The 27,853-nt window shown below is 40.1% G+C and overlaps 1 protein-coding gene across 1 annotated transcript in view; it reads right to left on the bottom strand.

Moving 5' to 3' along the window:
* Positions 1-2,479: 2,479 nt before the first annotated feature.
* Positions 2,480-27,853, bottom strand: part of TSGA10 (testis specific 10) — a 64,577-nt gene continuing 39,203 nt past the window's right edge. The window contains exons 10-20 of the mRNA XM_040422319.1: positions 26,510-26,625; positions 25,568-25,722; positions 24,072-24,118; positions 20,030-20,198; positions 16,024-16,134; positions 14,451-14,636; positions 13,604-13,813; positions 11,108-11,310; positions 7,653-7,757; positions 4,721-4,867; positions 2,480-2,744 (exon numbers count right to left, since the gene is read on the bottom strand). Of these exons, the coding sequence (XP_040278253.1) occupies positions 2,480-2,744; positions 4,721-4,867; positions 7,653-7,757; positions 11,108-11,310; positions 13,604-13,813; positions 14,451-14,636; positions 16,024-16,134; positions 20,030-20,198; positions 24,072-24,118; positions 25,568-25,722; positions 26,510-26,625 (1,714 nt within the window). The remainder of the gene's footprint in view (positions 2,745-4,720; positions 4,868-7,652; positions 7,758-11,107; positions 11,311-13,603; positions 13,814-14,450; positions 14,637-16,023; positions 16,135-20,029; positions 20,199-24,071; positions 24,119-25,567; positions 25,723-26,509; positions 26,626-27,853) is intronic.

The raw sequence follows: 27,853 nt of genomic DNA, 5'->3' as shown, positions 1-27,853 counted from the left end.
TGATTTGCGGGCAATAATAGGGCATGTTCTATGTTAAAACGGAGCGGAAAAACGGAAATACGGAAACGGAATGCATACGGAGTACATTCAGTTTTTTTTGCGGAACCATTGAAATGAATGGTTCCGTATACGGACCGTATACGGAACGCAAAAAACGGCCAGTAAACGGGAAAAAAAAACGGCCGTGTGCAGGAGGCCTTAAACTGTTACAGTCGGTTTACTAAAATCTGCATTGAACAGCTCCAGTGCAAGCTGAGCATCAGAGTCCTCTGAATACAGACCAAGCGCCAAAGAGTCCTTATATTCATAGGCTGCTGACTCTTATCTGCCCCGGCCGTGATTGTCACTTTTCTTCCTATTGCAATCACTGATAAGGGGACAAAGAGGGCTGAGAGCTCTCGGACTCCCCGGCGCGCGCTCTGTAGACTCCAGCGCGCGGCTTGTACTGGGGCAGTTCAATACAGAACGACTGTGTAAATTCAAGAAAGTAACCAATGGTTTTGCTCAAGGTCTCTAGCTTATGCGGCCTTCAGATAGCGCACCATAAAACTGGTGACACTGTCAGTTACTGGAAAACTATGAGGAGAGTGGGATTATGTACTTAGAGCCTTGGCACAAGCCAATAATTCTTCATGATAATATTCACCATATACTAGGATTGCCTCTTATACACACAGTTTTATGTTTGCTCCAGTGTTTTCTACATAACATACAAAACCATTGAGAAGTAACTGCTCATTTATTATGTAAGCATTCTGTCATGGGCAAAGGGAAATTTACAGACACGAAATGAGATCCCAGTATACGTTACTCATATTTAATGGTGGTTTTAAATAAGATGCTACACTTTCAGATGCCACTGAAGATGGGTCGTTCAAAAGAGCTTACATTTTGAATCCATTGTTTAGTAGTCTCTAAACAGAAGACTCCTGCAACAGAAACCATGATTTATACAATTAGACAAGACAAAATGATCAGAAATATAATACAATTATGCATACGGTAGTATATTAATATGACAGCATGGTTAGGTTTCTGCCTAGCTTCTTCCAATTCTACCTGTGGTTGTAGCACACACACAGAATGTATATATTACAAAGGATGAGCACTCCATGGGAGGGGGATTTATTAAGACTTGCGTTTCATATGCCAGGCTTTAAGGGATGTCCAAGATTATAAAAACCAATGGCCTATCCTCAGAATAGGCCATCAATATCAGATTGGATGAGGGGGGGGTCCAACACCTTGCACCCCCACTGATTAGCTGTTTAGTTGTAGCTCTAACACTGGAACTACGCAGCTCTGTCTATTCTGTAGTAGGCAAAGCTGGCATCTGCCGTTAACCAGCTCTGTCCACTACACTATGGATGAAGTTGTGTAGTTCTGGTGTTGACGCAACCGTTTGGGGCGTGGGGCGTCAGACCTCCACTGATCAGATATTGATGGCCTATCCTGGGGACAACAGTTAATTTGAAAAATTCAGACAGACTAGTTGTTATATGAGGGCATAGTCAGTGCAGTATTGCCCACTCAATACCGCATCTGATTGGGCCTAGATTATGGGATTGCACTCTGTGTAATACTCGGCTTGTCATCACAGCACTATCTATAACAACTGGTAATGAAGACAGAGTCAGACAAATGTTAGAATGTGCAGAGGCAGCTCGTCATGCTTTACTCTATGCGGCTGCACTACAGGAAACTGTATCAGGACAATTGTCTCTTATTCTATTCATAGCTGAAGTCCCTAACAAAGAGCAGAGCTCAAGTGATGCTCGATCAGCACAGTGCTGTGAAACGCATCAGCCTGAGCTGATATCATAATACACACAAGTCTCCACAGGTCATACATCAACTATGCTCCATAAAACATCCACAATATTGATACATATGTAACATATGTAAAATATAATGTATCATAGAAGTAAGATACTTTTACAAGCAACATGAAGAACAAAAATTTGCAATGCATTAATATGACTTAGAGTACATAAGAAATGCCATGCACTACTGGGCTACACATCAGACTTTTCGATATACTGCCCCAGTTATAGTACCAGCACTGGTACTTGAGATGCTGCTATAGTGACAATCCAAATAAGACAATCTAACTGTGAGACAATAATTGAGCTGAACATTTATCTTGGGCCATTATAGATACTGGAGGCACTGTGGGGGGGTGTACTGAGGGCACTGCAGGGGTTGGGATGCTGGAAAAAAAAACAATTAAATTCATCCGTTTTTTATGGCCATTGAAAAAACGGACAGTAAGTTCATTGTTAATGGCCATTTTTTTTACCCTCATGTGAATATTTCCTTGGTCGTGTAACCACTTTAGTTTCTAAATAGCATCCTTGCTGTTGAAGGGCATGTTTTAAAGCTGTTGATGCCATCGTAGTCACTGTCTTGTATAACAGTGGTCTCCAAAACTTCATAGCACGGCATTTACAGAAGAATATACAGTATGTTAGGCAATATATTAGGAGCTCAGAGGCAATATAATTTCTTCTGATGATACGCATTCATTTGAAGGTTTGCATAGCATGTTTTCAGTGGACCATGTAAGGACTTCTATTTGTTTTGCCAAGATGGGACTGGTTCCTTTCAGAGGAAAGCAGGACAAGTTCCCTGATTTCTTTTTGTTTAGATTCAATGGACTTTTTGGCAAGAAATAGTCCTCACAGGGAAGTGTGAATTTAGAATAACCACCTGCAGTCCAAGTAAAGGTAGATTTATGTGTCCTCCTGGGAGCACAGGAAGTCTTAATTCTGATTTCACACATAATTGACAGGGTGAGTCACTTAGTATCACCCAATACACCTCCCTCTAGGATACCATTGTTCTAAGGGTCGTGAGCTGCTCAGCGGGGCACCATTTTTTCTTAGATACTGAAGACTGATACTGAAAGTGTGGTTTTGGGGACAGTAAACAAAGAAAGTAATAAATCAGGTTAATAAAATATTATATTGTGAGCCCCAATGGGGACCGATGTGAGTGATGATAATCTCTGTACAGCACTGTGGATAAAATAATAACATATAGAGAGTTGAGGTAGCTCCCTACTTTTTCAAAAGCTAGTTACAGACCAATAATGATTGTATTATAATACATGTACCTGTCTGATATTAGGAATTACCCCTACATCTGTCAGCCTCTCCCTTATGGAGGCAAACAGCTCCCAGTGAAAACATGAGAATGACAGAAATAGTAAATGAATATAATATTGATGATCTATCCTTAGTGAGCTCTAGTTTGCGATGCAGCCTCTTCCTAGGCCAGTGAAGTCACATTCTTTGCTCAGTCCTATTCAAGTGAATGAGCCCGAGCTGCAATACCAAGCACAGCCACTATACAATGTACAGCATTGTGCTTGGTAAGCTGTGAGGAGGCTCCAGTGCTCACGGGAACACCGCGGCCTCTTCAAACAGTTGATAGGTTGAGAGTGCTGGGAGTCGGACCCCTACTGATCAGATATTGATGACCTATCCTGACGTTAGGCCGCCAGTGTTGAACTCCCAGTAAACCCCTTTAAGCTTTGCATTGCAGGCTGCGGAAAGATAGGACAAGCTCTGAATTTGAAATAATGAGACGTCTGATATAAAATCTTTGCAGTTTATTTTCTGCAGCGTGTGAAGCCGTAAAACCCCTTTCACATGCATTGTACTCTACTTGCAGAATGTTAGTGTGGATTCTGTACTAAAAACTCATATTACTTGTCTACTGTGTTTTATATGCGTTTTTCCCCATGAATATTTTCTTAAAACATACAACCACTTTTAACTATATTTCCCAGGGTAAACCCTCATAACACGTTGGATAGTTCTGCAGTGTGTTGACAATGTCCCTAGTGAACTTTAATTACCATTTACTACTTTCAGTGGTCGGCTACTACAGTTGTGGAAATAAAATGATTTTGTGGCATTTTGAACCAGTTAAACCATAACTTTAAGGATCAGAAAACTATGCTTTCAAGAATTCTGCTGCTTGACCTTTGAGAGACAACTGCAGTGCGATTTTACCCAGCAGTTCAGAGTGGTATTCCCATCTAATACAGGACCCCTATCAATGCAGAGAATGAATGGGTTGGCACGCTGATCATTTACTGTGCAGGTGACCTGCTGCAGAATGTCGGCTGTAGTTCTCTGCACTGCTGGATGGCCATGAGCACCGCTGATCAGGAAAAAACAGCAAAGGGGCCACAGCGCAGAATCTTCACTGTAGCTTCTTTATTCTCATGGTCAGTCATGATGAGGTCAGAACCTCATCAGCCATGAAGTGATGGCATGTCCTAGTGAGATGCCATGACTTTATGAAATGGAAACACCCGTTTAAGCTCACATTCGCATCATGGTTCTGTTTTTTTTTTTTTACAGCAGCCATTGTTGAGATAATGCAATCACTGAAATCCGTTCTGTGACTGATCCAGTGGATTTCTAATGGGTCTGTCAGATGTATTTTTTACTGGACAGAATGGTGCAGCTTACTACTCTATTTATCCCATCAAAGAACAGAGGAAATATAAAGGGAAAAAAACTAAAAACAGAGCCTTAACTATATTTATTACTACATCTGCTACCTAATGTATTGTACTGTAGTAACTAAAAAAAAAAAAAAAGCAAAAAAAGTTAATTCAACTTTTATGCAGATGTATACTACAGTATGTTGTTAAAAGTATTATGTACATTGCTTTCACTCTTTTTATATACATTTTGTAACTTACTTCTCTAAGAACTTTTCGGGAGATCTGGAACAGCGCTCAGGAGAACGGAAAGAACGTTCTGGGGAGAGTCTGGAAGGACTTGGTGTTCTCCTAAAGGTTGAGGTTGCCTGGAAATTCTGGCGTCTGAGCTCCTTGACAGCAAACTCTCTATAGATATATACAATTTTTGTTAATGAAAACAATTCATGGCCATAAAAGGCATATTATATCTATGGAAGAAGCTTGCATTGGCATGTGACACAAGCAGATTTTGCTAGCTAAAGGGTAAGAAGGAGGTGTTGTCTTGCTCATTACAGGCAATCACCCCTTTATATCTCAGGGTCCCAAGTATAGTATTACTACTGCAGATAGGACAGTAGCCGACACTCTAGGCCAGTGATGGTGAACCTTTTAGAGACCGAGTGCCCAAACTGTAACCCAAAACCCACTTATTTATGGCAAAGTGCCAACACGGCAATTTAACCTGAATACTACAGTCCAATATAGGATATCTTCAATGTACTTTATCATTTAGCTATAATAGCCTGCCTACATTCAGTGCGCCGCCTGTGATGTTCATAGTGCGCCCTGCGCTGATGAATGGCAGGAAATGTCTAAGGCATATTGGTACAGCGTAGACTTTTTCCAGGGGGTGAGTGCTCACGGAGAGGGCTCTGAGTGCCGCCTCTGGCACCTGTGCTAAAGGGTTCGCCACCACTGCTCTAGGCAATAAAATATAATTTGGAGTGGAGTGTTTGCATGAAGTGGCTGTATGAAGTTACCTAAGCTTAGGTGACTAGGGCATTATAGGACAGATGGAGTGGACACCTAGTAATATATGTACAAACCGGATTCCAAAAAAGTTGGGACACTAAACAAATTGTGAATAAAAACTGAATGCAATGATGTGGAGATGGCAAATGTCAATATTTTATTTGTAATAGAACGTAGATGACAGATCAAACTTTAATCCGAGTAAATGTAAAGGAAAAATACGTTGATTCCAATTTTCACGGTGTCAACAAATCCCCAAAAAGTTGGGACAAGTAGCAATAAGAGGCTGGAAAAAGTAAATTTGAGCATAACGAAGAGCTGAAAGACCAATTAACACTAATTAGGTCAATTGGCAACATGATTGGGTATAAAAAGAGCTTCTCAGAGTGGCAGTGTCTCTCAGAAGCCAAGATGGGTAGAGGATCACCAATTCCCACAATGTTGCGCAGAAAGATAGTGGAGCAATATCAGAAAGGTGTTACCCAGCGAAAAATTGCAAAGACTTTGCATCTATCATCATCAACTGTGCATAACATCATCCGAAGATTCAGAGAATCTGGAACAATCTCTGTGCGTAAGGGTCAAGGCCGTAAAACTATACTGGATGCCCGTGATCTCCGGGCCCTTAAACGACACTGCACCACAAACAGGAATGCTACTGTAAAGGAAATCACAGAATGGGCTCAGGAATACTTCCAGAAACCATTGTCAGTGAACACAATCCACCGTGCCATCCGCCGTTGCCAGCTGAAACTCTACAGTGCAAAGAAGAAGCCATTTCTAAGCAAGATCCACAAGCTCAGGCGTTTTCACTGGGCCAGGGATCATTTAAAATGGAAGACTGTTCTGTGGTCAGACGAGTCACGATTCAAAGTTCTTTTTGGAAATCTGGGACGCCATGTCATCCAGACCAAAGAGGACAAGGACAACCCAAGTTGTTATCAACGCTCAGTTCAGAAGCCTGCATCTCTGATGGTATGGGGTTGCATGAGTGCGTGTGGCATGGGCAGCTTGCATGTCTGGAAAGGCACCATCAATGCAGAAAAATATATTCAGGTTCTAGAACAACATATGCTCCCATCCAGACGTCATCTCTTTCAGGGAAGACCCTGCATTTTTCAACAAGATAATGCCAGACCACATTCTGCATCAATCACAACATCATGGCTGCGTAGGAGAAGGATCCGGGTACTGAAATGGCCAGTCTGCAGTCCAGATTTTTCACCTATAGAGAACATTTGGCGCATCATAAAGAGGAAGGTGCAACAAAGAAGGCCCAAGACGATTGAACAGTTAGAGGCCTGTATTAGACAAGAATGGGAGAGCATTCCTATTTCTAAACTTGAGAAACTGGTCTCCTCGGTCCCCAGACATCTGTTGAGTGTTGTAAGAAGAAGAGGAGATGCCACACAGTGGTGAAAATGGCCTTGTCCCAACTTTTTGGGGATTTGTTGACACCATGAAATTCTGATTCAACATATTTTTCCCTTAAAATGGTACATTTTCTCAGTTTAAACTTTTGTTCCGTGATTTATGTTCTATTCTGAATAAAATATTAGAAGTTGGCACCTCCACATCATTGCATTCAGTTTTTATTCACGATTTGTATAGTGTCCCAACTTTTTTGGAATCCGGTTTGTAGTCATTTTACTATCTTTTGTAGTTATGACACTTTCCCTGTATACATAGTTATATAAAAAAAACAGCCCGTCACTCAGGATGAGTAGCTGGAGTAAGACTTGCCGGCTCATTTTGTGAGTCTAGGCAAGATTTAGAGTAATTTTAGCTTTACAGTACTGCACCAACAAGTATACTGTTAGGTTCAGCAGCTTCTTCTATAATTTGCCACTCTCAGAGAGGGAGCATAGATCACAGATCCACTGCTTGTCTGATACCACTGGCAATGCTAGCTGGTCTGTCAATGACATGAGGAAGAATAGCATTTTCATTTGATTCCTCTTCATAGGTCATGCACTTAGTCCTAGGAGTGCTTGGATGAATGTCAGTCTGTATTTTCTGCCAGTAGTGGCAGTTGAAGTAAATTAGTTTTCTGATACTACACCGATATTTGCTATGATCAGAAACTTCTACCAATCAAAAATTCAGATTTGTGTTTTTGTGAGGAAGGAAAAGGTTTTATAGCCATGCATTGTTAATGTACATGAATATATACGCTTGCCTTTCGAATCGCTCTGTGGCTAGTTGCCTTCTTGTAATTTCAAGCTCGGCCTCTTGTTGCGCTATCTTGTTTCTCAGCTGTCCTGATTCCCGGCTCTGAGTTCCGCTGCATAAAAGAAACATAATTTTGCAAAGAAAAAAAAGTGCATCACAGAAGTATTAAAATGACCACAACATTTTTTTCTATAAGGAACAAACATGACATCCACATAAATCTAAATCATGGTACTAAACTTAAAACCTTCTGGTATTATTTTCAATTTCAACTTTTTTCCTTTAAGGGTCACTAACTTTTCAAAAAACTTTTGATACGTCATAGAGACATTTCAAAAGTTTAGATCATGGCGATCTGAGTGCTGAGTCCCCCATTGATCCCTAGAATAAGGGGAGAGAAGTGTGTGCATATCGCACTCTCCTCGCTGCACAAGACGGGCTCCATAGAAGTCTAGGCCCGTCTCGAGCTTGATATGCATGCACTCCTCTCCTCTAGTTTTAGAGCTTAGTGGGGTCTCAGCACTCAGACCCCCACCGATCTAAACATTTGACATGTCTCTATGACATATTAAAAGTTTTTCGAATAGTTAGTGACCCTTTAACTACTAAAATTCATAAAAATAGAATAATTACTCCTGCTTCATAAATGTATACATAGAAACTTAAAAGGGTTTTCTGCTTTAGCGCCATAAAGTGTTAAAAATCCACTGATTCCCCACCACTACTGTCATGCCACTGCTCCAGTCCCCACTACTCTCTGCTTCCAGTCACTACTCGACAAGTCAGGAATGCCAGGAAAAGCCAATCACTTTGGCAGAGTGCCAGTGGAGGACACATTCAGTAGAGGGCCCACGAGCATGAACAGTATATGGTGTTGTGCATTTTCATAAGTATACAATATTATCTAATGATATTATAGCCAAAATGAATTTAACAGGAAATCAGCCTGAACCAAAGTTCTGTTATGTGGCTGGAGAGGCCAAGATGAGTTCATGGCAAGTTCAGTTTCTAAAAAAATAATAATTGTGAATATGAACGGACATTATATTTTAAAAGTTATTGCTAAAGATATGGGTTTATCTATGGGGAGTACACTAGCTTCCTCAGACATGTCTGTCTGAAGGGAACAAGGTTGTTTCATGGATAAGCCATGACGAGATAAGAATTCATATCCTTGAGGCACACCTGCTGTATGAGGTTCAATTCATATATTCATAATTATATTATATATATTTCTGTATGGTATATTTAGTTTTACACCATATTTTAACCAATAATTCATATAATGTGTCATTTATGTGTAACAATGTATCGATTTATAAATATATATTATACCATGTATGTGTCATTTAGAATGTATCCTGTAGAAGATACAGAAACACTGAAGTAAGTTTCTGGTAATTGGATTTCTGAGAAGAATGTTATTTCAGACGATAGTGATTCATGGATGTAGATAAGTAAAATATACAAGTCCCGATGCCGAGTATCAAGGCCGTTATATAAATTATCAAGATAACATATATTCAAAAAGATAGAAGACAGTGACTCCAACAAGTCTAGGTTATAGGTAATTAAAAGTGTCAGGAAAAAACACCTTCCTCAATGATGTATATCAAAAAGGTTAAGAAGGTCATGTGAACGTATTATTAGGTATTTAGAATTAATGTTTAAGGTTGTGATAGTCATCTGCAATACCACAGTGCCATCTGGAGGCAGATGGACAATATATTATTTTATCATTTGTTGTATACCATGTCAAGGGTTAATATGACATCATTGTGTTATTAGCATGCGAATACACCCACCTTACCTGATTGGAAATCCCTAATCTAAAGGGGATGATTCTTAGATAAGTTGGGGAATAATTACTCGTGTGCAGGGCATTGAGGGGATCCATCCATCCATTCAATCAAGACCAAAACAAAAACTCAAAGAAAACTTTACCAGAAGAAACTTGGATTATTTTTTGGATTACTAGGAAAGTTCTTGAAAACTGGTCCCATCTGAACTGTGTCTACCTTTGACCCGGTAACGTATATTGTGTTTATTGCTCGTGATATTAATAAGATACTTCTCTCGGTATATAGCCAAGAGTCCCCATACTGTGGGAATACATAGTGTTAGGTGCCTCCATAATGCTGATTATTCTCTTAGCAAAGATGCATATTGTTAATGGAAGACTTGACATTATTTGAAAAGAGGACTAAACCCTTGGAAAGTTATTTTCCATAGTCTGATTGCCGAGCTGAATATTTTATCATATTAATATCATATATTTTTGATTGGTCATAGGAAAACAGAGTCATGGGATAACAGTTATTTTCCTGTATAATCCATGTTTTATTGCTATAGCCTGTTTGATAAACAGAAGATCCTAAGTTTCTCTTGGTATATGAATTATTAGTCTGTTTGTTAAAGGTATAACACTGGTTGTCATAAATCACTAAGTTATACTGTGCTGGTGAGATAGGGATGAGTTAGCACCACCGCGTGTTTGGGTATTATTTTGTAACTTCATCATTTGTTTTGCAATTGTATTGATTTTATATTCTTTGTTTTATAATAAACTATATATATATTTTGCATATACAATTGGCCCTTTGTTTCACTGCTTGCACAAATCAAATTAAGATACTCGATAAAAAGAACTTAGAGGCGTTTATGTCCGCCTGAAGAATCATATAATTTTCTTTTTGATATATATATATTTTTTGATCCTCTCTTTTATATGAAGATTCTTTTTATATAGAAGATATATAACAATGGGTTATGTGCTGTAAAATAACTCCTCATATAGCTCCCCTTGAAATGAAATTTAATTCATTAGCTCCGTCTCCTATATGCAAACTTTTTTAGGTGGCAGTGGCCCACTCACCTATTGGGCCCCTGTGTATGTCTGCCCCTGCATATCTGACATGTTGAGCTGGAACAGAAAGTGGAGAACAGCAGAATCTGGACCAGCAACAAAATGGCAGCAGCAGCGGATCGGTAAGTGAAGCTTTTTTTTATTTATTTTTATTTTCTGGCCTATTTTGAATTTCTTCCCTAAAAAAACCCAAAATGAAAGGCGAATAGTTGGCTATAACAATGAACTAGCCAAATATATTGTATATCAAGTTGAAATTCTGCAATATGCAGTGATTACAAATAATATTTGCACGAGCTTGGGGATATAGACACAAACTATAAACGTTGTTACTACCTATCTTCCATTCAATGAAGTTAATAGGAACCAGACTGGCCAGTTTATTGCCTGTAGATCCTTTTTTACTTAGTCCATGTAACTGAGATTGTCTTATCTTCATCATAAGCTTCTAATTTATGTTTTGCATCTATATCTGTTTAGAAACATATTTCCATAAGCAAATGCTATTGCTAGCATTGTGTATAGCAGCATGGCCCTAGTTATAGGTTATAGCTAGCTAGACTGCAGGTTCACTAACTACAAGGGCATTTACTTACAGTTTGCTCTCAGTCAACATCAGCCTATCTCCAAGCAGCTGAAGTTCTGAGTCAAGTTCCTTGGCTTGCACTTGGGACTGAAATTCTTTGTCTTGGTTTGATGCTAAAAGAGCTTCCAGGTTCTTCATAGAGATTCTTTCACTGGCTAGCTGCTTCCTCAGGAGTTCTATCTCTGCGTGACATGATTCCAGTTCTTGCCGCAGCTGTAGAGGCAGAGCAGATGTCTGAATGTACTGTACATTGCTTCTTGACAAGATTGGATCTGCTTTGATTTACTATTGCTAATAATATTTCTTGTCATTTTTTCATTCAGATTTTGAGGTATAATTATAAAACCTGTTGCAGGCACTTTTTCAAAGAGATACACAAAAAAATATCACCTGCATCAATAACATAGGTAGAAGATCTCTGGGCCCCATAGCAGCGGTTTTTATGTTTAACATATTTTTAAAGAATTTTTGATGATGTTATTTTTAATTTTCCATGTCAATATCTATATTTAAACAAAAACCAAAAAATCCTGCAGTTTTCGCACTGGCCACTAGGCCTAATAACGCCACTTCTTGTTCTGTACCGATCATTTTACTGCAGTTACCTGCTTATCTGTCATTCTTATCCTGCCTGCAATGATATCACCTCTGTGTAAGACAGGATCCACCATTCACAATAGGTGATAGTCAGAGCTTATCTATTCTTTCCTTGTACAATGACTTCTGCACAGGATACAGAGCATGCCCAGAAAAATCTCCTATAAAAGTCAATAAGGTCCCCGACCCCTCCTGACCATTGTGTCTATGGCCCATGGGGCTGCTGTAAAGCAATTTTCTAGATGCTTTTAAAATGCTGTTAAGAATGGCTTAGGCAAGATGGCAGCTCCCATAATCAGGTTCAGGAGATAGAAACACATATACTTTTTTCTAATTTGTTTTTTTTTCTGATTTATTTATTCTATCTGTTTTTTACTGGCAGAAAACATTTTTGGTGACACATTTCCTTTAAGGTTTTCTGTACACAATGTGGTATGGCAGTGGGACACTTGTTGATGACCGCTAAATGCAGGCTGCATCTGTACATGCTACTTGTTTGAAAAAGCATGTACAGGCATGTGCTGGCAAGTACATTTGCGGCCTGGAAATTAATTGTGATCCATGTGCTGATCCCGCTGGCGGACCACATTGTGTATGGCAAACTTAGTCTTGTTTGCTAATGCTGCAGCACCTGTACCAAATTGGAATAAGTCCCCTTCCTCCAGGGGCTCCAAAGCAGTCACGCATCAGCTTCTATGGTACAGATATTCTTGACAAACACTATATTTAATTGCTGTTCAGGCTATGACAGGTGGGCTTCTAGAAAGTGAGTGAAGAAGATTGCTGGAAAGAAAATCTGTCAGCAGTATTATGGTGTCCTAACTAAGGACAACATAAACTAGTGACAGATCCCATTAGAAAATGCTGGGTCACTTTCTTTGAACCAGCTGTTTTCCGAAAATCTTGTATTGAACAGCTCCAGCGCATGCCAATGAGTCCCCATATGCATGAGCTCATGAACATCATAGACATGGGCTGGAGATGTTAGGATTTAAAAGTCAGAGCAGCAGAAAACTGGCGACAGATTCCCTTTAAAGAGACACCTTTTGGCCTATTACTTACCTGTGCAGCTGTGAGACTGGTTCATCACATGATAAGAACTGTCCTGATCTGTTTGCATTTGAATTCTTCAGTAAAGAACTGTTCTGCTGCACTGCTGCCTCATCATTGCCTCCTGCGCTATTATTACACTGAAAAGTGTTGGCGTCACGACAACTGCCACCTTGCCTGGCACCTGAAAACCCTCATCACCAATGGCACCTCAACAGTCATCCGGCAGGAGAACCCCAGACCTGGAGAGTTCCCCAATGATAAGAAAAGGTGCACCCTTCTACATCACTGCACGACGGCCAGGGAGCATCAGAACCATGAGTTCTGAAACTACTACCCCTATCCAGACACTCACACACACGCCCCTGGGGCCTGGTGGCTGTAATAGTTCACATAATGTTTTTATTTGTCCTGATAAAACCAGAGCGGGAGCACAAAGCAGATTGTAACCGCTGGAATGCACTCTAAACTAAATGTATTTACCGCTAATGTTTCTGGCATTCTCATCTCATGCCAGCAGACACAGCCAGCAGATTGGTCAATACTGTTGCAAAGGTAACCATATGACACCCACAGCCTCAGCAATACGACCACCCAATCTGCCAACTCTCTGATTTAAAACTCCGTCAGGAGATGAGACCTCCAGCAAAAATGCAAATCAAGAAGATTACATTTCTAAGCCACTTTAGGTTGGAAGGGATACTCTTTAGCCTGTTGAAATTGGAATATTAATGATAATTATTAAACATATGTTATATACAGTATTAAACCTTTGTAAGCTCTTCTCACCAAGGTTTACTGATCATTCACAAATAATTAAAAATAGGCAGGTAATTCTAATATGTTTCCTGTAACATACCATCTCTACATCTTGTGCTTTGGCGCAGAGTTGTCGGTTTATCATTTCTTTACCCGAATCCAGTTTAACGCACAGTTCTCTTGTAGAAGCCAGGTCACTGAGGGCCGATGACTTCTCTGCTCTAACCTGTCGCAGATCTTCTTCCAGCCTTGAGACTGATTTAGTCAAAGTGCTTATCTGAGATTTAGAAGACTGTTCTGAGGTGACATGCTGAAATCCAATGTAAAAAATACAGATGCATGAAGCAAGTCTACAACAGTCTGCAAAGCTGTACGAAAAGTATTTGAAATTGGGGATTTGTTTCTGTCGATTATGGCTATGGTTATCCGGTCACGTGAAATCATACGCAACTCACATGTCTAAGTCAAATTATTATTCCATATAACCGAAAAAATCAGATGAAACCAACAATAACTGTAGTAATCACCAATTGTATATGAATACTATGCAAGCACCTAAGAATAGTTACAAAATGGCCTACATTTATAAAAGTAGTGCAGATACGAGGTACTTTGCTCATGCCAATGAGACAAGATAAAATGTGGAATCTAATCGGGCAACACCTTTTTTCTGCTTGCACTACTTTTCATGAATGAGGCCCATTATTGACTCTCCCATTGTTGTAAAACTACAAAATACAAAAACGGGTAGTCAGAGACTTTGTGGATCTAGTGGAGTTCTATAGTCTGGATCCTACATATATCTATTTCCAGCTCCATAGTAGCTGGAATTGATGCTTTGTCTATATCTTCTTTTAAATGTCTTGTATACTCATTGCCCTTTTGCCCCAAGCGGTTTCTTTTGAAATTCCACATTTTCACACACTTCCTAGTATGTGATATCTTACTTGTTCAGACTCTAATTCTAAGGCATCAGCTCTCTCTTTAAGTCTTCTTCTTTCTGATTCTGCACCAAGAAGGTCTAGCTTTACAGAGTTAAATTCTTTCTCCAGTTGGTGAGCTTTATCTTCCCATATATCTGCCTGAGATGAGGATTTGCGGTAATTTTCAAGGAGGTCTCGATTTTCTTTCTCCTGTCAATAAAGAAACCATTTTTTAAATAAACATGAGCAACAGACTTTTTCCTTGTGTTCACGATTAGCAACAGGAAATAGAAAAATAAAGTTTTGTAGGACATATTAAACACTTCACTACCGAGCCACTTTTCACCTTAAATCCCAGGCTCATTTTTGCAAATCTGACATGTGTCACTTTATGTTGTAATAACTTTAAAACACTTTTACTTATCCAGGCCATTCTGAGATTGTTTTCTCGTCACATATTGTACTTCATGACAGTGGTAAAATTGAGTCAAATTTATTTTTATTTATTTATTTATAAAAAATACCAAATTTACCTAAATCTACTTCATGTTTGGATATTTTTATAGAGCAGGTTGTTACGGACGCGGTGATACCTAATATGTATACTTTTTTTATTTAAGTTTTACACAATGATATCATTTTTGAAACAAAAAGCCATAGTTTTTTTTATTTTGTGGGCGATTGTCTTAGGTAGGGTATAATTTTTGCGGGATGAGATGACAGGTTTGATTTGCACTATTTTGAGGTGCATATGACTTTTGGATCGCTTGCTATTTCCCTTTATTTTTTGTCCCACTCTGGGACTTCAACTTTTGGTGGTCTGATCCCCTTTACAATGTATTACAATACTTCTGTATTCTAATGCATTGGCTGTAAGTGTATTATCACTGTAATATGCTTTCAGCCTGCTTGCCTGCGCTGGGATTCCTGTCCCGCATTTCTGCGCCGTACATGTACGGCGCTGGTATCCTAAGGGTTAAAGGGGTTATCCCACAAGAATTATTTATAATCTATCCATAGGATAGAAGATAAATATCAGATTGCAGAGAGTCTGACCACTGGGACCCCCCATCATGCTGAGAACGTAGGGTTCCCATTTTCACACTCTGAATGGAGTGGTAGTGTGCAGGTCGGTCCACCTTTCCTTTCACTTTTATGGAGCTGATGTAGACAGCTTTCTGTCATTCCTATAGAAGTAAATGGAGTGGTAGACTAATATATGCACTACTACTACATACAGAGAGGGGACACTGGAACTTGTGACTGTGGAACTTGTGACATTTGGACTTCCCGCACACTGTTATTGTTGATCCCGCACACTGTTATTGTTGATAGCTGATAAGTGATTTTTGTGGGATAGCCCCTGTAATCACATTGTAAAAATATTTAGTGCATATGCCACATGAACATACTACACAATTCCAAACATTATTTAGTTACAGAAATTGCACACAATACACACGATACAGATCGAGATGAAAACTACAGTTTGCAGCTCTTAATGATACGGCACACAATAAATCCTGATGTGCTATATATGGCCAAATACTATTTAACCGTATATGCCACATTACTTTAAAAAAAAAGTTAAACTTACTTTTGAAGCCACAGAATTTTCGAGTCGTGCAACATTTGTTTTAGCACCTTGAAGTTTTAGCTTCACATCCTGAAGTTCATTTTGGACGTCTTTCAGTTTATGACTTAATGCCTAAAAAAAAAAAAAAAAAAAAAATGAGGGGGATTTGTGTGTCATTTCTGTACCTCTAAAAAAATAGTGTTAATGGGGTTAAAGTTAGGGTACCATGAAATTAGTTAACCCCTAGCTAGTTGGCCTATCAGAGAGATGGAACACTGAGCCAATAAGGCCTCTGGCTCAGCGTCCAATCAGGTGGTTAGGCAGGGGATTTAAAGGGGTTGTCCCACAAAAAATATTCTACAGTTTTCAAACCAGCATCTGGATCTGAATACTTTTGTATTTGCATGTAATTAAAAATTTTGTATAGCCACTGAGTTATTCAATAAAATATATCGGTATAGGGCCACCTGCTGTTTGTTCTTTTTCTTATTTCTCTGTCCACCGCACTGAGAAGGCCGCACATGCTCAGTTTCATCCTTCAACTGCCTCCTGAGCTGTGATAGGGAGAGCATCGACACACCTCCTGAGCTGTGATAGGGAGAGCTGAGACACGCCCCCTTAGCTGCAGCAGAAAAGACACTCCTCTCGAGCTGCCAGCTTGATATAAATCATTAATCATGGGATAACCCCTTTAAATCAGGCACTGGTCAGTGCATGTGATTATGTAAAGTAAACTATGGAGGTCACCATCAAGAACCACAGCCAGCAAACTCAGAACTGCTGCCATTCTTTGTGCATCACTGCAGTTAGTAGAATTCATAGCTAATCGTAGGTTTCCACTATAGCCTACTGCAAGGCCAGATGGACTTGAATGCCAGGGACCCAAGTTACGTCTGTTGAGTAAATCTACAGAAAACTGGTGCAAGCTCACAGGTAGCAGAACAAACTGGATGACTAAGGCCTCTTTCACACGGGCGTTGCGGGAAAAGGTGCGGGTGCGTTGCGGGAACATGCACAATTTTTCCGTGCGAGTGCAAAACATTGTAATGCGTTTTGCGCACGTGTGAGAAAAATCGGCATGTTTGGTACCCAAACCCGAACTTCTTCACAGAAGTTCGGGCTTGGGATCGGTGTTCTGTAGATTGTATTATTTTCCCTTATAACATGGTTATAAGGGAAAATAATAGCATTCTTACATAGTACAATAGCGCTGGAGGGGTTAAAAAATAAATAAAAATAATTTAACTCACCTTAATCCACTTGCTTGCGCAGCCCGGATTCTCTTTGCTGTGTACAGGAAAAGGACCTGTGGTGACGTCACTCCGGTCATCACATGGTCCATCACATGATCTTTTACCATGGTGATGGATCCTGTGATGGACCATGTGATGACTGGAGTGACATCACCACAGGTCCTTTTCCTGTACACAGCAAAGAAGAAGACAGAAGAGAAGCCGGGCTGCGCGAGCAAGTGGATTAAGGTGAGTTAAATTACTATTATTATTATTTTTAGCTAGCTGACTACTCTTCTGTTTCCTTTTTAGGCCCCTTTCACACGGGCGAGATTTCCGCGCGGGTGAAATGCGTGAGTTGAACGCATTGCACCCGCACTGAATCAGGACCCGTTCATTTCTATGGGGCTGTTCACATGAGCGATGATTTTCACGCATCACTTGTGCGTTGCGTGAAAATCGCAGCAAGCTCTATTTTGTGCGTTTTTCACGCAACGCAGGCCCCATAGAAGTGAATGGGGCTGCGTGAAAATCGCAAGCATCCGCAAGCAAGTGTGGATGCGGTGCGATTTTCACGCACGGTTGCTAGGTGACGATCGGGATGGGTTATAAGGGAAAATAATAGCATTCTTAATACAGAATGCATAGTACAATAGCGCTGGAGGGGTTAAAAATAATAATAATAGTAATTTAACTCACCTTAATCCACTTGCTCGCGCAGCCCGGCTTCTCTTCTGTCTTCTTCTTTGCTGTGTACAGGAAAAGGACCTGTGGTGATGTCACTCCAGTCATCACATGGTCCATCACAGGATCCATCACCATGGTAAAAGATCATGTGATGGACCATGTGATGACCGGAGTGACGTCACCACAGGTCCTTTTCCTGTACACAGCAAAGAGAATCCGGGCTGCGCAAGCAAGTGGATTAAGGTGAGTTAAATTATTTTTATTTATTTTTTAACCCCTCCAGCGCTATTGTACTATGCATTCTGTATTAAGAATGCTATTATTTTCCCTTATAACCCATCCCGATCGTCACCTAGCAACCGTGCGTGAAAATCGCACCGCATCCACACTTGCTTGCGGATGCTTGCGATTTTCACGCAGCCCCATTCACTTCTATGGGGCCTGCGTTGCGTGAAAAACGCACAAAATAGAGCTTGCTACGATTTTCACGCAACGCACAAGTGATGCGTGAAAATCATCGCTCATGTGAACAGCCCCATAGAAATGAACGGGTCCTGATTCAGTGCGGGTGCAATGCGTTCAACTCACGCATTGCACCCGCGCGGAAATCTCGCCCGTGTGAAAGGGGCCTAAAAAGGAAACAGAAGAGTAGTCAGCTAGCTGGGGTCAAAACTAGGAGAGTAAATAGGAAACAAATCAGTACAGGTTAATCAGGAGTCTAAAGGAAATCTAAGAAAGAATAAAGATTGAGCACTAAGCACAGTAGGACAAAAAGGAGTAGGGTGGCGACTTGCTTCACCTCAAATAGCCGGACATTATAAGCCATGCCCCCAATCCTGCTAAGCCACACCCCTCATTTCCGGCAAAGGAAAAAAAAGGACTGGAAGACCTGAAGGTGAGCTGTGAGGGGCAGCAATGCTGCTGTCTGAGCATGGAGCCACTGAATAGGAGGACACCCCAGCGTCCGTCCAGGCTCTGCGCCAAACAGAAGACAGGGTGCAAGGAAACTAAAACTGGACGTCTGACTACCATAAAAAAGAGTCAGGACACATACATAATCACAGGCCCTGATGATGAGTCAGTGCCTGATTTAAATCCCCTGCCTAGCACTATGATTGAATGTCGAGCCCAGGGCCTTATTGGCTCAGCGTTCTTTTTAATAGGCTGATCAGCCAGGACTTGGACAGTTGGCAATGGCGACCATCCAGGAATGGGTGTGCAACTGGTGCACATTCCACTCCTGTTCTCTCCTGGCACCACCGCTCGGATCAGAGCGGTGGCTGCTGGGTGGTGAGACAAACACCGCTTAAGTGTGGCCAGGTAAATATATGACATAATGTCCGAACAGTGTCTTATCTGTGGGGGCCAAACTGCTGTTCCAAATAGAGAATTGTAAAGTCTATGAAAAATATAGAAATGCCCAAATCAGCAAGCTTGGGTGTTTCTGCATTTTCATCTGAGTGCATCTTCTTCATCCAAAACTGCACCAACTCTCTGCCAGGGACGACAGGAACACAGTGAATGTACCATCAGTTGGCCACAAAGACATTTTATAGCTATCATATTGATATCTTACAAATGTTTATTGTGCTAAATACCCTTTAAATGGTTGAATAGAATTTTAAAGATCATAGCCTAAAGGGAATGTACCACAAAGCAATGTTACATTACACTGTTAGATCACGCAAAACATAACATTGCTTAAATTAGAGTAAATTAGAAAATGTTTGTGTGTCTAGATCTTGCTGTTACAGACTAGTTATAGCATCCTCTGCTGTTCTATTGGTTCCCTTTCAAAATGTTCCTTCTCGACAATCGCCTGCTCATCAGTGAAGGAGACCACTGCATTTACATGCCCTACACAGTCCCCATATAGAATCATTTTTTGCGGTCTGCAGAGTGCTGTTTAGATGGAAAGATCTGCTGCCGGCAAATAATCATTTAGGTGACCGCAAGTAAGATCCAATTACCTGATGAACGAGGATTTCGCTTGTTCATTGGGTAATCGGCGGCACTTTTACACTGGCAGATCATCGTTAACAAACATTCCTATTATGATCTGCCCAATGTTCGGGCAGTGGCTTGCAGATGACTGATGTACACATTACCTGTATCTCAACTTTGTTCTTGGATAACTGGTCATGCATGGATAAGTTCTCTTGAACTACAGTCTCATTTTCCCTTCCTGTTCGAGACAATTCTTCACTGAGCTCATCCATTTGCCGACGTAGCCGACTGACTTCCTGCTCATGACTGCTAATAGTCTTAGAAGATTGCCTAAAAAAATATAACAAAGAAAGCTGAACTTGTGTAACTGTTGTTTAAGGTACTTTTTCAGAATAAGCTGCTGTCTGTGTACATAGGGAATAACACTAAACAGTATATGACTACTATATGACTTGTATGTGCCTTTTTTTTTTAGAAGTTTTTCCCTCTGTAATCATGTCTACCCATACACTACATATGGAGAAACAGGAGATTCTGCTTCCTAACTCTGTGTAACACAATCTGAGTAGCAGCAGCAGTAATGGAGGACATTACACAGCAGTATTGAGCAATTTAGATGTGAATTCAGAAGTGAAGTTAGATACTAAATAACTTACAAAGAAGCTGAAGTCTGAAAACGGTAGGTTTAGCCGACACTCTAATATGTTGGGGGAGGTCTCAACTCAGGTCTCAACTCAGAGAAGGATCGGGCAAAATGAATATTTTCACCCGATCTTTTTGTTCTCTTGGGAGATAAGCTGCCACCAGAAGTGTCTGGCAATGGCTTTCCCTGCTCTTCCCAAAGAATACACATACATGTTCGAACGAGTCAAACATACATGTATCAGGGAGTCAGGAGAGATAGCTGTTGGCCGAACAATAGTTTTGCCAATAGCTTTTGAATGTGTATAGCCAGCTTTATGGAGGTTTTTTGGGAATAATATATTCTTATCTAGTGCCTGCAGCCTGCCTCTCGAAAACAGAAGATTCATACCAGGTCCTCAGCGCTGCCTCCGCTGTGTCTGTGTTCAGTCATTGGCTGCAGCGGAGCATGTGACCATGCCCATGAAGCACCGGATGTAAACAATCCAGCGACTGGAAAATGGCCATAACAGAGGCAGAACGGAGGACTGGAGCGGCAGGTAAATATGATTTATTCCCGGACAACCCCTTTAAGTCTGCTTCTGCCTGTCTTTTGCAGCCCCACTTTTCTCCTCCTTCCCCTCTCCTTGGACTTCTATGTAATCCGATCTTTTAATTGACTAGGCAGCCCGTCTTAAATGAAGAAAGATCCAAGCACTGAATTGAGAGTTAGTGAAGATGGGGGCAGGAGAGGAGTCTGATAAGAGAAGGAAACATCTTTCTCTGATGAGATATGTTATAAAGCTTCCTATATTCATTTAAATGACAGTTACTCTTTTACATTTATTTGCTTTACATGAAGAAAAGTGGTACAGTGTATTTTGAGGAATAACTTTCAAGTTATCTTTATGTCCAATTTCACTTTAAATAAATTTGGCCTAAAACTACCGTACTTATAAGTAAAAATCTACAAATTACCTAGTATGTTAAAAATTATTTTAAGGCTTAATTAACAAAGCAGAGCAGCAATGCACAGATCCTATATGGCTAAGGCTACTTTCACACTAGTGTTTTTACTGGATTCGGCAGGGATCAACAAAAAACGCTACTGTTCCTGATAATACAACCATCTGCATCCGTCGCATAAAAAAAATGAGACAAAAGATAAATCATTTCAGGACTTTTTTTTACCTTAAATGTGACCTATAAACTGTACAACTCAATTGAAAAACAAACTGAAATCTTTTAGGTAGAGGGAAGAAAAAATATAAAAATAAAATAATATGGTTGCATAAGTGTGCACACCCTTAAACTAATACTTTGTTGAAGCACCTTTTGATTTTATGACAGCACTCAGTCTTTTTGGGTATGAGTCTATCAGCATGGCACATTTTGACTTGGCAAGATTTGCCCACTCTTCTTTGCAAAAACACTCCAAATCTGTCAGATTGCGAGGGCATCTCCTGTGCACAGCCCTCTTCAGATCACCCCACAGTTTTTCAATCGGATTCAGGTCTGGGCTCTGGCTGGGCTATTCCAAAACTTTAATCTTCTTCTGGTGAAGCCATTCCTTTGTTGATTTGGATGTATGCTTTGGGTCATTGCCATGCTGAAAGATGAAGTTCCTCTTCATGTTCAGCTTTCTAGCAGAAGCCTGAAGGTTTTGTGCCAATATTGACTGGTATTTGGAACTGTTCATAATTCCCTCTAGCTTAACTAAGGCCCCAGTTCCAGCTGAAGAAAAACAGCGCCTTGGCATGATGCTGCCACCACCATGCTTCACTGTGGGTATGGTGTTCTTTTGGTGATGTGCAGTGTTGTTTTTGCACCAAACATATCTTTTGGAATTATGGCCAAAAAGTTCAACCTTGGTTTCATCAGACCATAACACCTTTTCCCACATGCTTTTGGGAGACTTCAGATGTGTTTTTGCAAAATGTAGCCTGGCTTGGATGTTTTTCTTCGTAAGAAAAGGCTTTCGTCTTGCCACTCTAGCCCATAGCCCAGACATAGAAGAATACGGGAGATTGTTGTCACATGTACCACACAGCCAGTACTTGCCAGATATTCCTGCAGCTCCTTTAATGTTGCTGTAGGCCTCTTGGTAGCCTCTCCCAGACCAGTTTTATTCTCGTCTTTTCATCAATTTTGGAGGGACGTCCAGCTCTTGGTAATGTCACTGTTGTGCCATATTTTCTCCACTTGATGATGACTGGCTTCACTGTGTTCCATGGTATATCTAATGCCTTGGAAATTCTTTTGTACCCTTCTCCTGACTGATACATTTTAACAATAAGATCCCTCTGATGCTTTGGAAGCTCTCTGTGGACCATGGCTTTTGCTGTGGGATGCGACTAAGAAAATTTCAGGAAAGACCAACTAGAGCAGCTGAACTTTATTTGGGGTTAATCAGAGGCACTTTAAATGATGGCAGGTGTATGCTGACTCTTATTTAACATGATTTTGAATGTGATTGCTTAATTCTGAACACAGCTATATCCCCAGTTATAAGAGGGTGTGCACACTTATGCAACCATATTATTAGTTTTTTTGTTTTCTTCCCTCCACCTAAAATATTTCAGTTTGTTTTTCAATTGAGTTGTACAGTTTATAGGTCACATTAAAGATGGAAAAAGTTCTGAAATGATTTATCTTTGTCTCATTTTTTTACATCACAGAAACCTGACATTTTTTATCCACTGTATGTACAGCACCATGTTTTTATTCAATTCCTGCTGCTTATCTAGTACCTACATATTCCTCTGTGTAGAGATTGCCCTCACTCATATCAGTCCCTGTTACACTCACCCACATACTAGTGCCAATTTTGCAGAAAGACAATTATCCTGCGAGTATGATGTTTTTGGAGTGTGGGGTTTGAACCCAGGGCCCCAGTTCTACAAAGCAACAGTTTGAACCACTGAACGACTGTGCTGTTTTTCTAGGGGAGGAGAGCTCCGTAAAGTTACATCTGTTGCCATATTGTTATATTCCCTATAAATAAATCTGAAAAAGCTATTGGAGTCATTCATCAAACTGGTGTAAAGTAGAACTGGCTTATTTGCCCATAGCAACCAATCAGATTCCGCCTTTCATTTTCCAAAGAAGCTGTCAAAAATGAAAGGTGGAATCTGATTGGTTGCTATGGAATACTAAGCCAGTTCTACTTTACACCAGTTTGATAAAATGACCCCATATGTATACACCTAAACTTCTAATGGCTGCTATTACAGATTCTATAGTAGCTGTATCTAGCTTGAGATTCCTGAATTGCACATTAACTAGACGCATTTTTAGTATCCAGGAATCTGCATGCACTGTACAGCGGCTGTAATCTTCTGGGATAGGCTGTCTGACCCTTTGAGCCAGGACTGTATTCAAGTAGATACAGGGTCTGTTCTGCATATATTGACTTTGTATGCTCAGTAGTATGTTGCTTGTTTATTTGTTAAAAGGTTTTGGTGTAACTATTCATGGAAGGGGCCTAAGGCGCTGGCTATCTTGAAGCTATGTTGGCCTCTTCTGAGATGTAAATTCAGTACAGATATTGTGTTAAATTTGTATATGAAAATATCATCTTACCGAGCAGATTCTTCCATCTCCCTGAGCATGCGATGTACTGCATTTTCCTGATGAACAAACAAATGAAATGGGTTTAATGTATTTGCCTATACATGTATTCAGTCACTTTCATCTGTGGTCTAGATGCTTGGAAACAGATCAAGATTTATTTTCACTGCTCAGTCTTCCATGAAACCAGCAAACTGCTATTCATAATGGTCCATTTTAATGTTACTAACAATGTCTGTGTGATTTAGAGATATCTGGTGGCATTTATAAAAGCAATTTGATAAAAAAAAGAGTAGATTAGACAGCTGCATCCCCTAAACTGTTAACCACAAAAAGCAACACTCATCTTGATTTTATAGACAACCACGGAAATGTTCTTTACAATAATAATAATAATTGGTTGTTGCAGCAGCTACATTGTACCTAAATTAGTTTTTCTTCCTCTACAGTGCATTACCACAATAGGACTTACAGTAATAGAACCACATAAGGACATTGTCTGCCATAATGTTACTTCATGATACTCAAGTTTAGTAATAAATCGATGGCCAGTTTCTGCTTGCCATTTAAAACTGTTTTGTGACTTTTTGAATGACATTCTGAATTTTTTAGTCGCAACTGGCATTTTATGCCACCCTCGCTAGGTTTCCAAAAAGGGAGCGTGGCAAGGGCGGGGTTTGGGCAGGGCTGCCAACTCAGATACATTTATCATTATTTACATCAGAAACTGGAATAAATAGTGACTGAAATCTACGGCAGCTCCGAGCTTCTGTCGATTTCTCTCTGGCACAAGGACTGCCAGAGGAGGCATATCAATTATGATGAGGCCTGCACCCCATCAAATAACATGCCTTCTCCGGCATCGCAGTCCCATCAAGACTGGCTTAGAAAATGTTGGTCTTGATGACTCAGGGCCATAGTTTCTACCTGCTCCTTCCCCTTAAAGTTGTTCTCCATGGCAAACTTTTAACACAGTTTATTATTGTAAAGTGTGACAATTACACAGTAAAGCTTGCTGAAGAACCCTCTAAGCAGGACCTGTCAGCTCTCCTGACTTACTTTAATAAATACTTGTTCCTCCATACTTAAAATGATTTCTGGGACTTTGATATTGGTGGTCTATCTGTAGGCCACCAATATCAGACTGACTTGCATCATCCCCACTGATCAGCTAAGGCCACCACTGTATGTATATTTTGTAGTGCCCTTAAATGGAACTCAACTGCAAAACCAGGTACCACCGCTGCCCAATGTAGGGCACTGTGTCTGGTGAACAATGAAACCCTTCAATCAGCTATTTGATGTTAGTGCTGAGAATCGGACTCACACCAATCTCATATTAACTGCGGGATAGGCCAACATCAAAGTCCAGGATAACCCCTTTTTAAAAAATGATACATGAAGCAAGGAATACACTGATGTACAAGGGAGTATGACAATTATTAAAAACATAATTAGGCTAAACTGATATTCAAAGCACTCAAAATGGTAAAACTAATTGTATTTACTTTAAGAGCCAGGCTGCCCTCAAGAGAGGAAATCTTCTCGCTTTTCTGATCCATACTGTATATTAAATTATCCTTTTCTTTGTCCAACTCGTCAATGGTTTTCTGCAGTATCGTAATTTCTTCCTTCTGGAAAAGGTTTTGGTTTGACTGTTCATCTTGAAATAAAATATGCAGTAATCAATTAGACAATTAGGAAACATTTGGTTAACCAAGCAATCTGTAATAGAAAGCATCTTTTGTAATAAATAAATGTACATGTGAGGACACTAGGACAAGCGCCAGCTAAAACATTTTTCTGCCAGTGCTCAGGTTGCATGCCCCTGGCCAGTTATCATATCTGTTTTATTCATAGCTCTTATAAGACACATGGGGCTTCTACTGTACTTTAACTATATGAATCCAATGAACAATACACATCTATACAAAATGGAGCTGTAATATGATTGATGTTAGCACTAGAGATGAGTGAAGCGGTTGGCAAATTCAAATTGGGTACAAATACATTCGACTGAAATCAAAAGTTGTGTAAGATACTCTCAGGTCTCCAAGGACTATATCCAATCCCTTTAACACCAAAAAAGCATTAGTAAATTAGTAATGTCAAAGTGACAGTGACATACATGGCTATGGGGAAAAGGATGGTAGTTGGTGGTAAAAGCCTATATAATAACATAATGCAGATTTATAAAAATTAAAACATTGTCCAGAAATGATTGCTTTTTGGTGGCAGATGTCTTCATCTGTGTCTTCTGACCTGTAAAATGGTGGACGTCATTTCAAGACAGTCATCCGAATCAGACTACAAAAGATTCAGATTCGTCTGGAATGTGAATTTGTATGAAATTCGAGACAAATTTAATTTGTTTAAAATCCATTTGCTTATCTCTAGTTAGCCCCATGAGATATAAAATATGCACTGCTCACCTTTACCATGTAACCTACCTATTTTATTCTCTAGCCTGGCAATTTTCTCCTGCACTACCTGCAGCTCATTTAGCTTCAGTGAAAGTTGACGCTGAGCCTCGTCTAAGGCGTGTTCGGTTTTGTTATTCAGCAATCTGAAATGTAATGATCCATAATTGTGAACATCATCCAGACTAAGGCCTCATACACACAACCGTATCTGTATATTTGTCTGCAAACCACGGATCTGCAAAATACAGATACTTCCTTGTGCATTACGCATTTTTTACTCCCATCAATAGAAATGACTATTCTTGTCCGCAAAACCTACAAGAATAGGACATGTTCTATAATCTGTAGAATGGCCCCATGGATCTACAATGGATGAGTGTATGGTCCTATAGAGTCAGTGTGCTAGCTGAAAATAATGCGGATAGCACATGGCTGAATAATACAGTCGTGTGCGTGAAGCTTAATATCATCAATCACATAGAATAGCACATTCTATAGGTTCATGCACTAGCATAATAACCTTCATTACTGATGTTGTTTATCCTTGTTTGGACATGGAAACTGCCACTGGAACACAAGGGATACATCTCGCACATAAATCTGCATGCTGATTTACATGGAGATTTTGCTGTGCAGCCATTTTCTGTTGCATGTAAATTCGATAAAAAGAGTTCATGTTCTTTCCATGTAAATTTGCAGTGCAGGACCCACAACACCCACCACTTGCAACCATGTGAACATACCCTAAGAGTATTTCTTTATAGGCTCTTGTTCATATATAGCATACTTGTTGACGTTTTTCAGTGCAGGTTCCACACCAAAATACAAAAGAATGCATGCAAACCCCCTTGGAAAACAGCACAGATTAGCTTCACGTATCATATACATGTACAGTGCCTTATTAACCATTCTATATATAATTTCTAGAGATAAGCGAATCGAAGCTGATGAAGTGGAATTCGATCAGAATTTCAGGAAAAATTCGATTCGCACCAAAGCCGAATTTCCTCGCACTTCGTGGTAACGAATCGCATTTTTTCCTAAAATGGCTGCTGCATGTGTGAGGACATGGAGAAAGGAACTCTGGGAAAGAGGGATCACCCATAATGCCGTGCATGCAGCCAATCAGCAGCCAGCCCGTCGTGTGATGTCACAGCCCTATGAATAGCGTCAGCCATCTTAGATTCTGCCATTTACCAGTGTACTTAGTGCAGGGAGAGACGCCAGCAGGCGCAAGGGACAGTGTTAAAAAAAAACATTGTGCTAAAAAAACTATTTGCAAGTGCAGGGAAAGATTATTCAAGGTGTAGGGAAAGAATAGGGAGGAATCATTCAACAGCATTTGTGTTGAACAGGGTTTAGTAGGGAAGT

The sequence above is a fragment of the Bufo bufo genome, chromosome 3 (genome assembly GCF_905171765.1).
Source record: "Bufo bufo chromosome 3, aBufBuf1.1, whole genome shotgun sequence".
In the NCBI taxonomy this organism is placed as follows: domain Eukaryota; kingdom Metazoa; phylum Chordata; class Amphibia; order Anura; family Bufonidae; genus Bufo; species Bufo bufo.
This window is presented reverse-complemented; position numbering and strand designations above follow the sequence as displayed.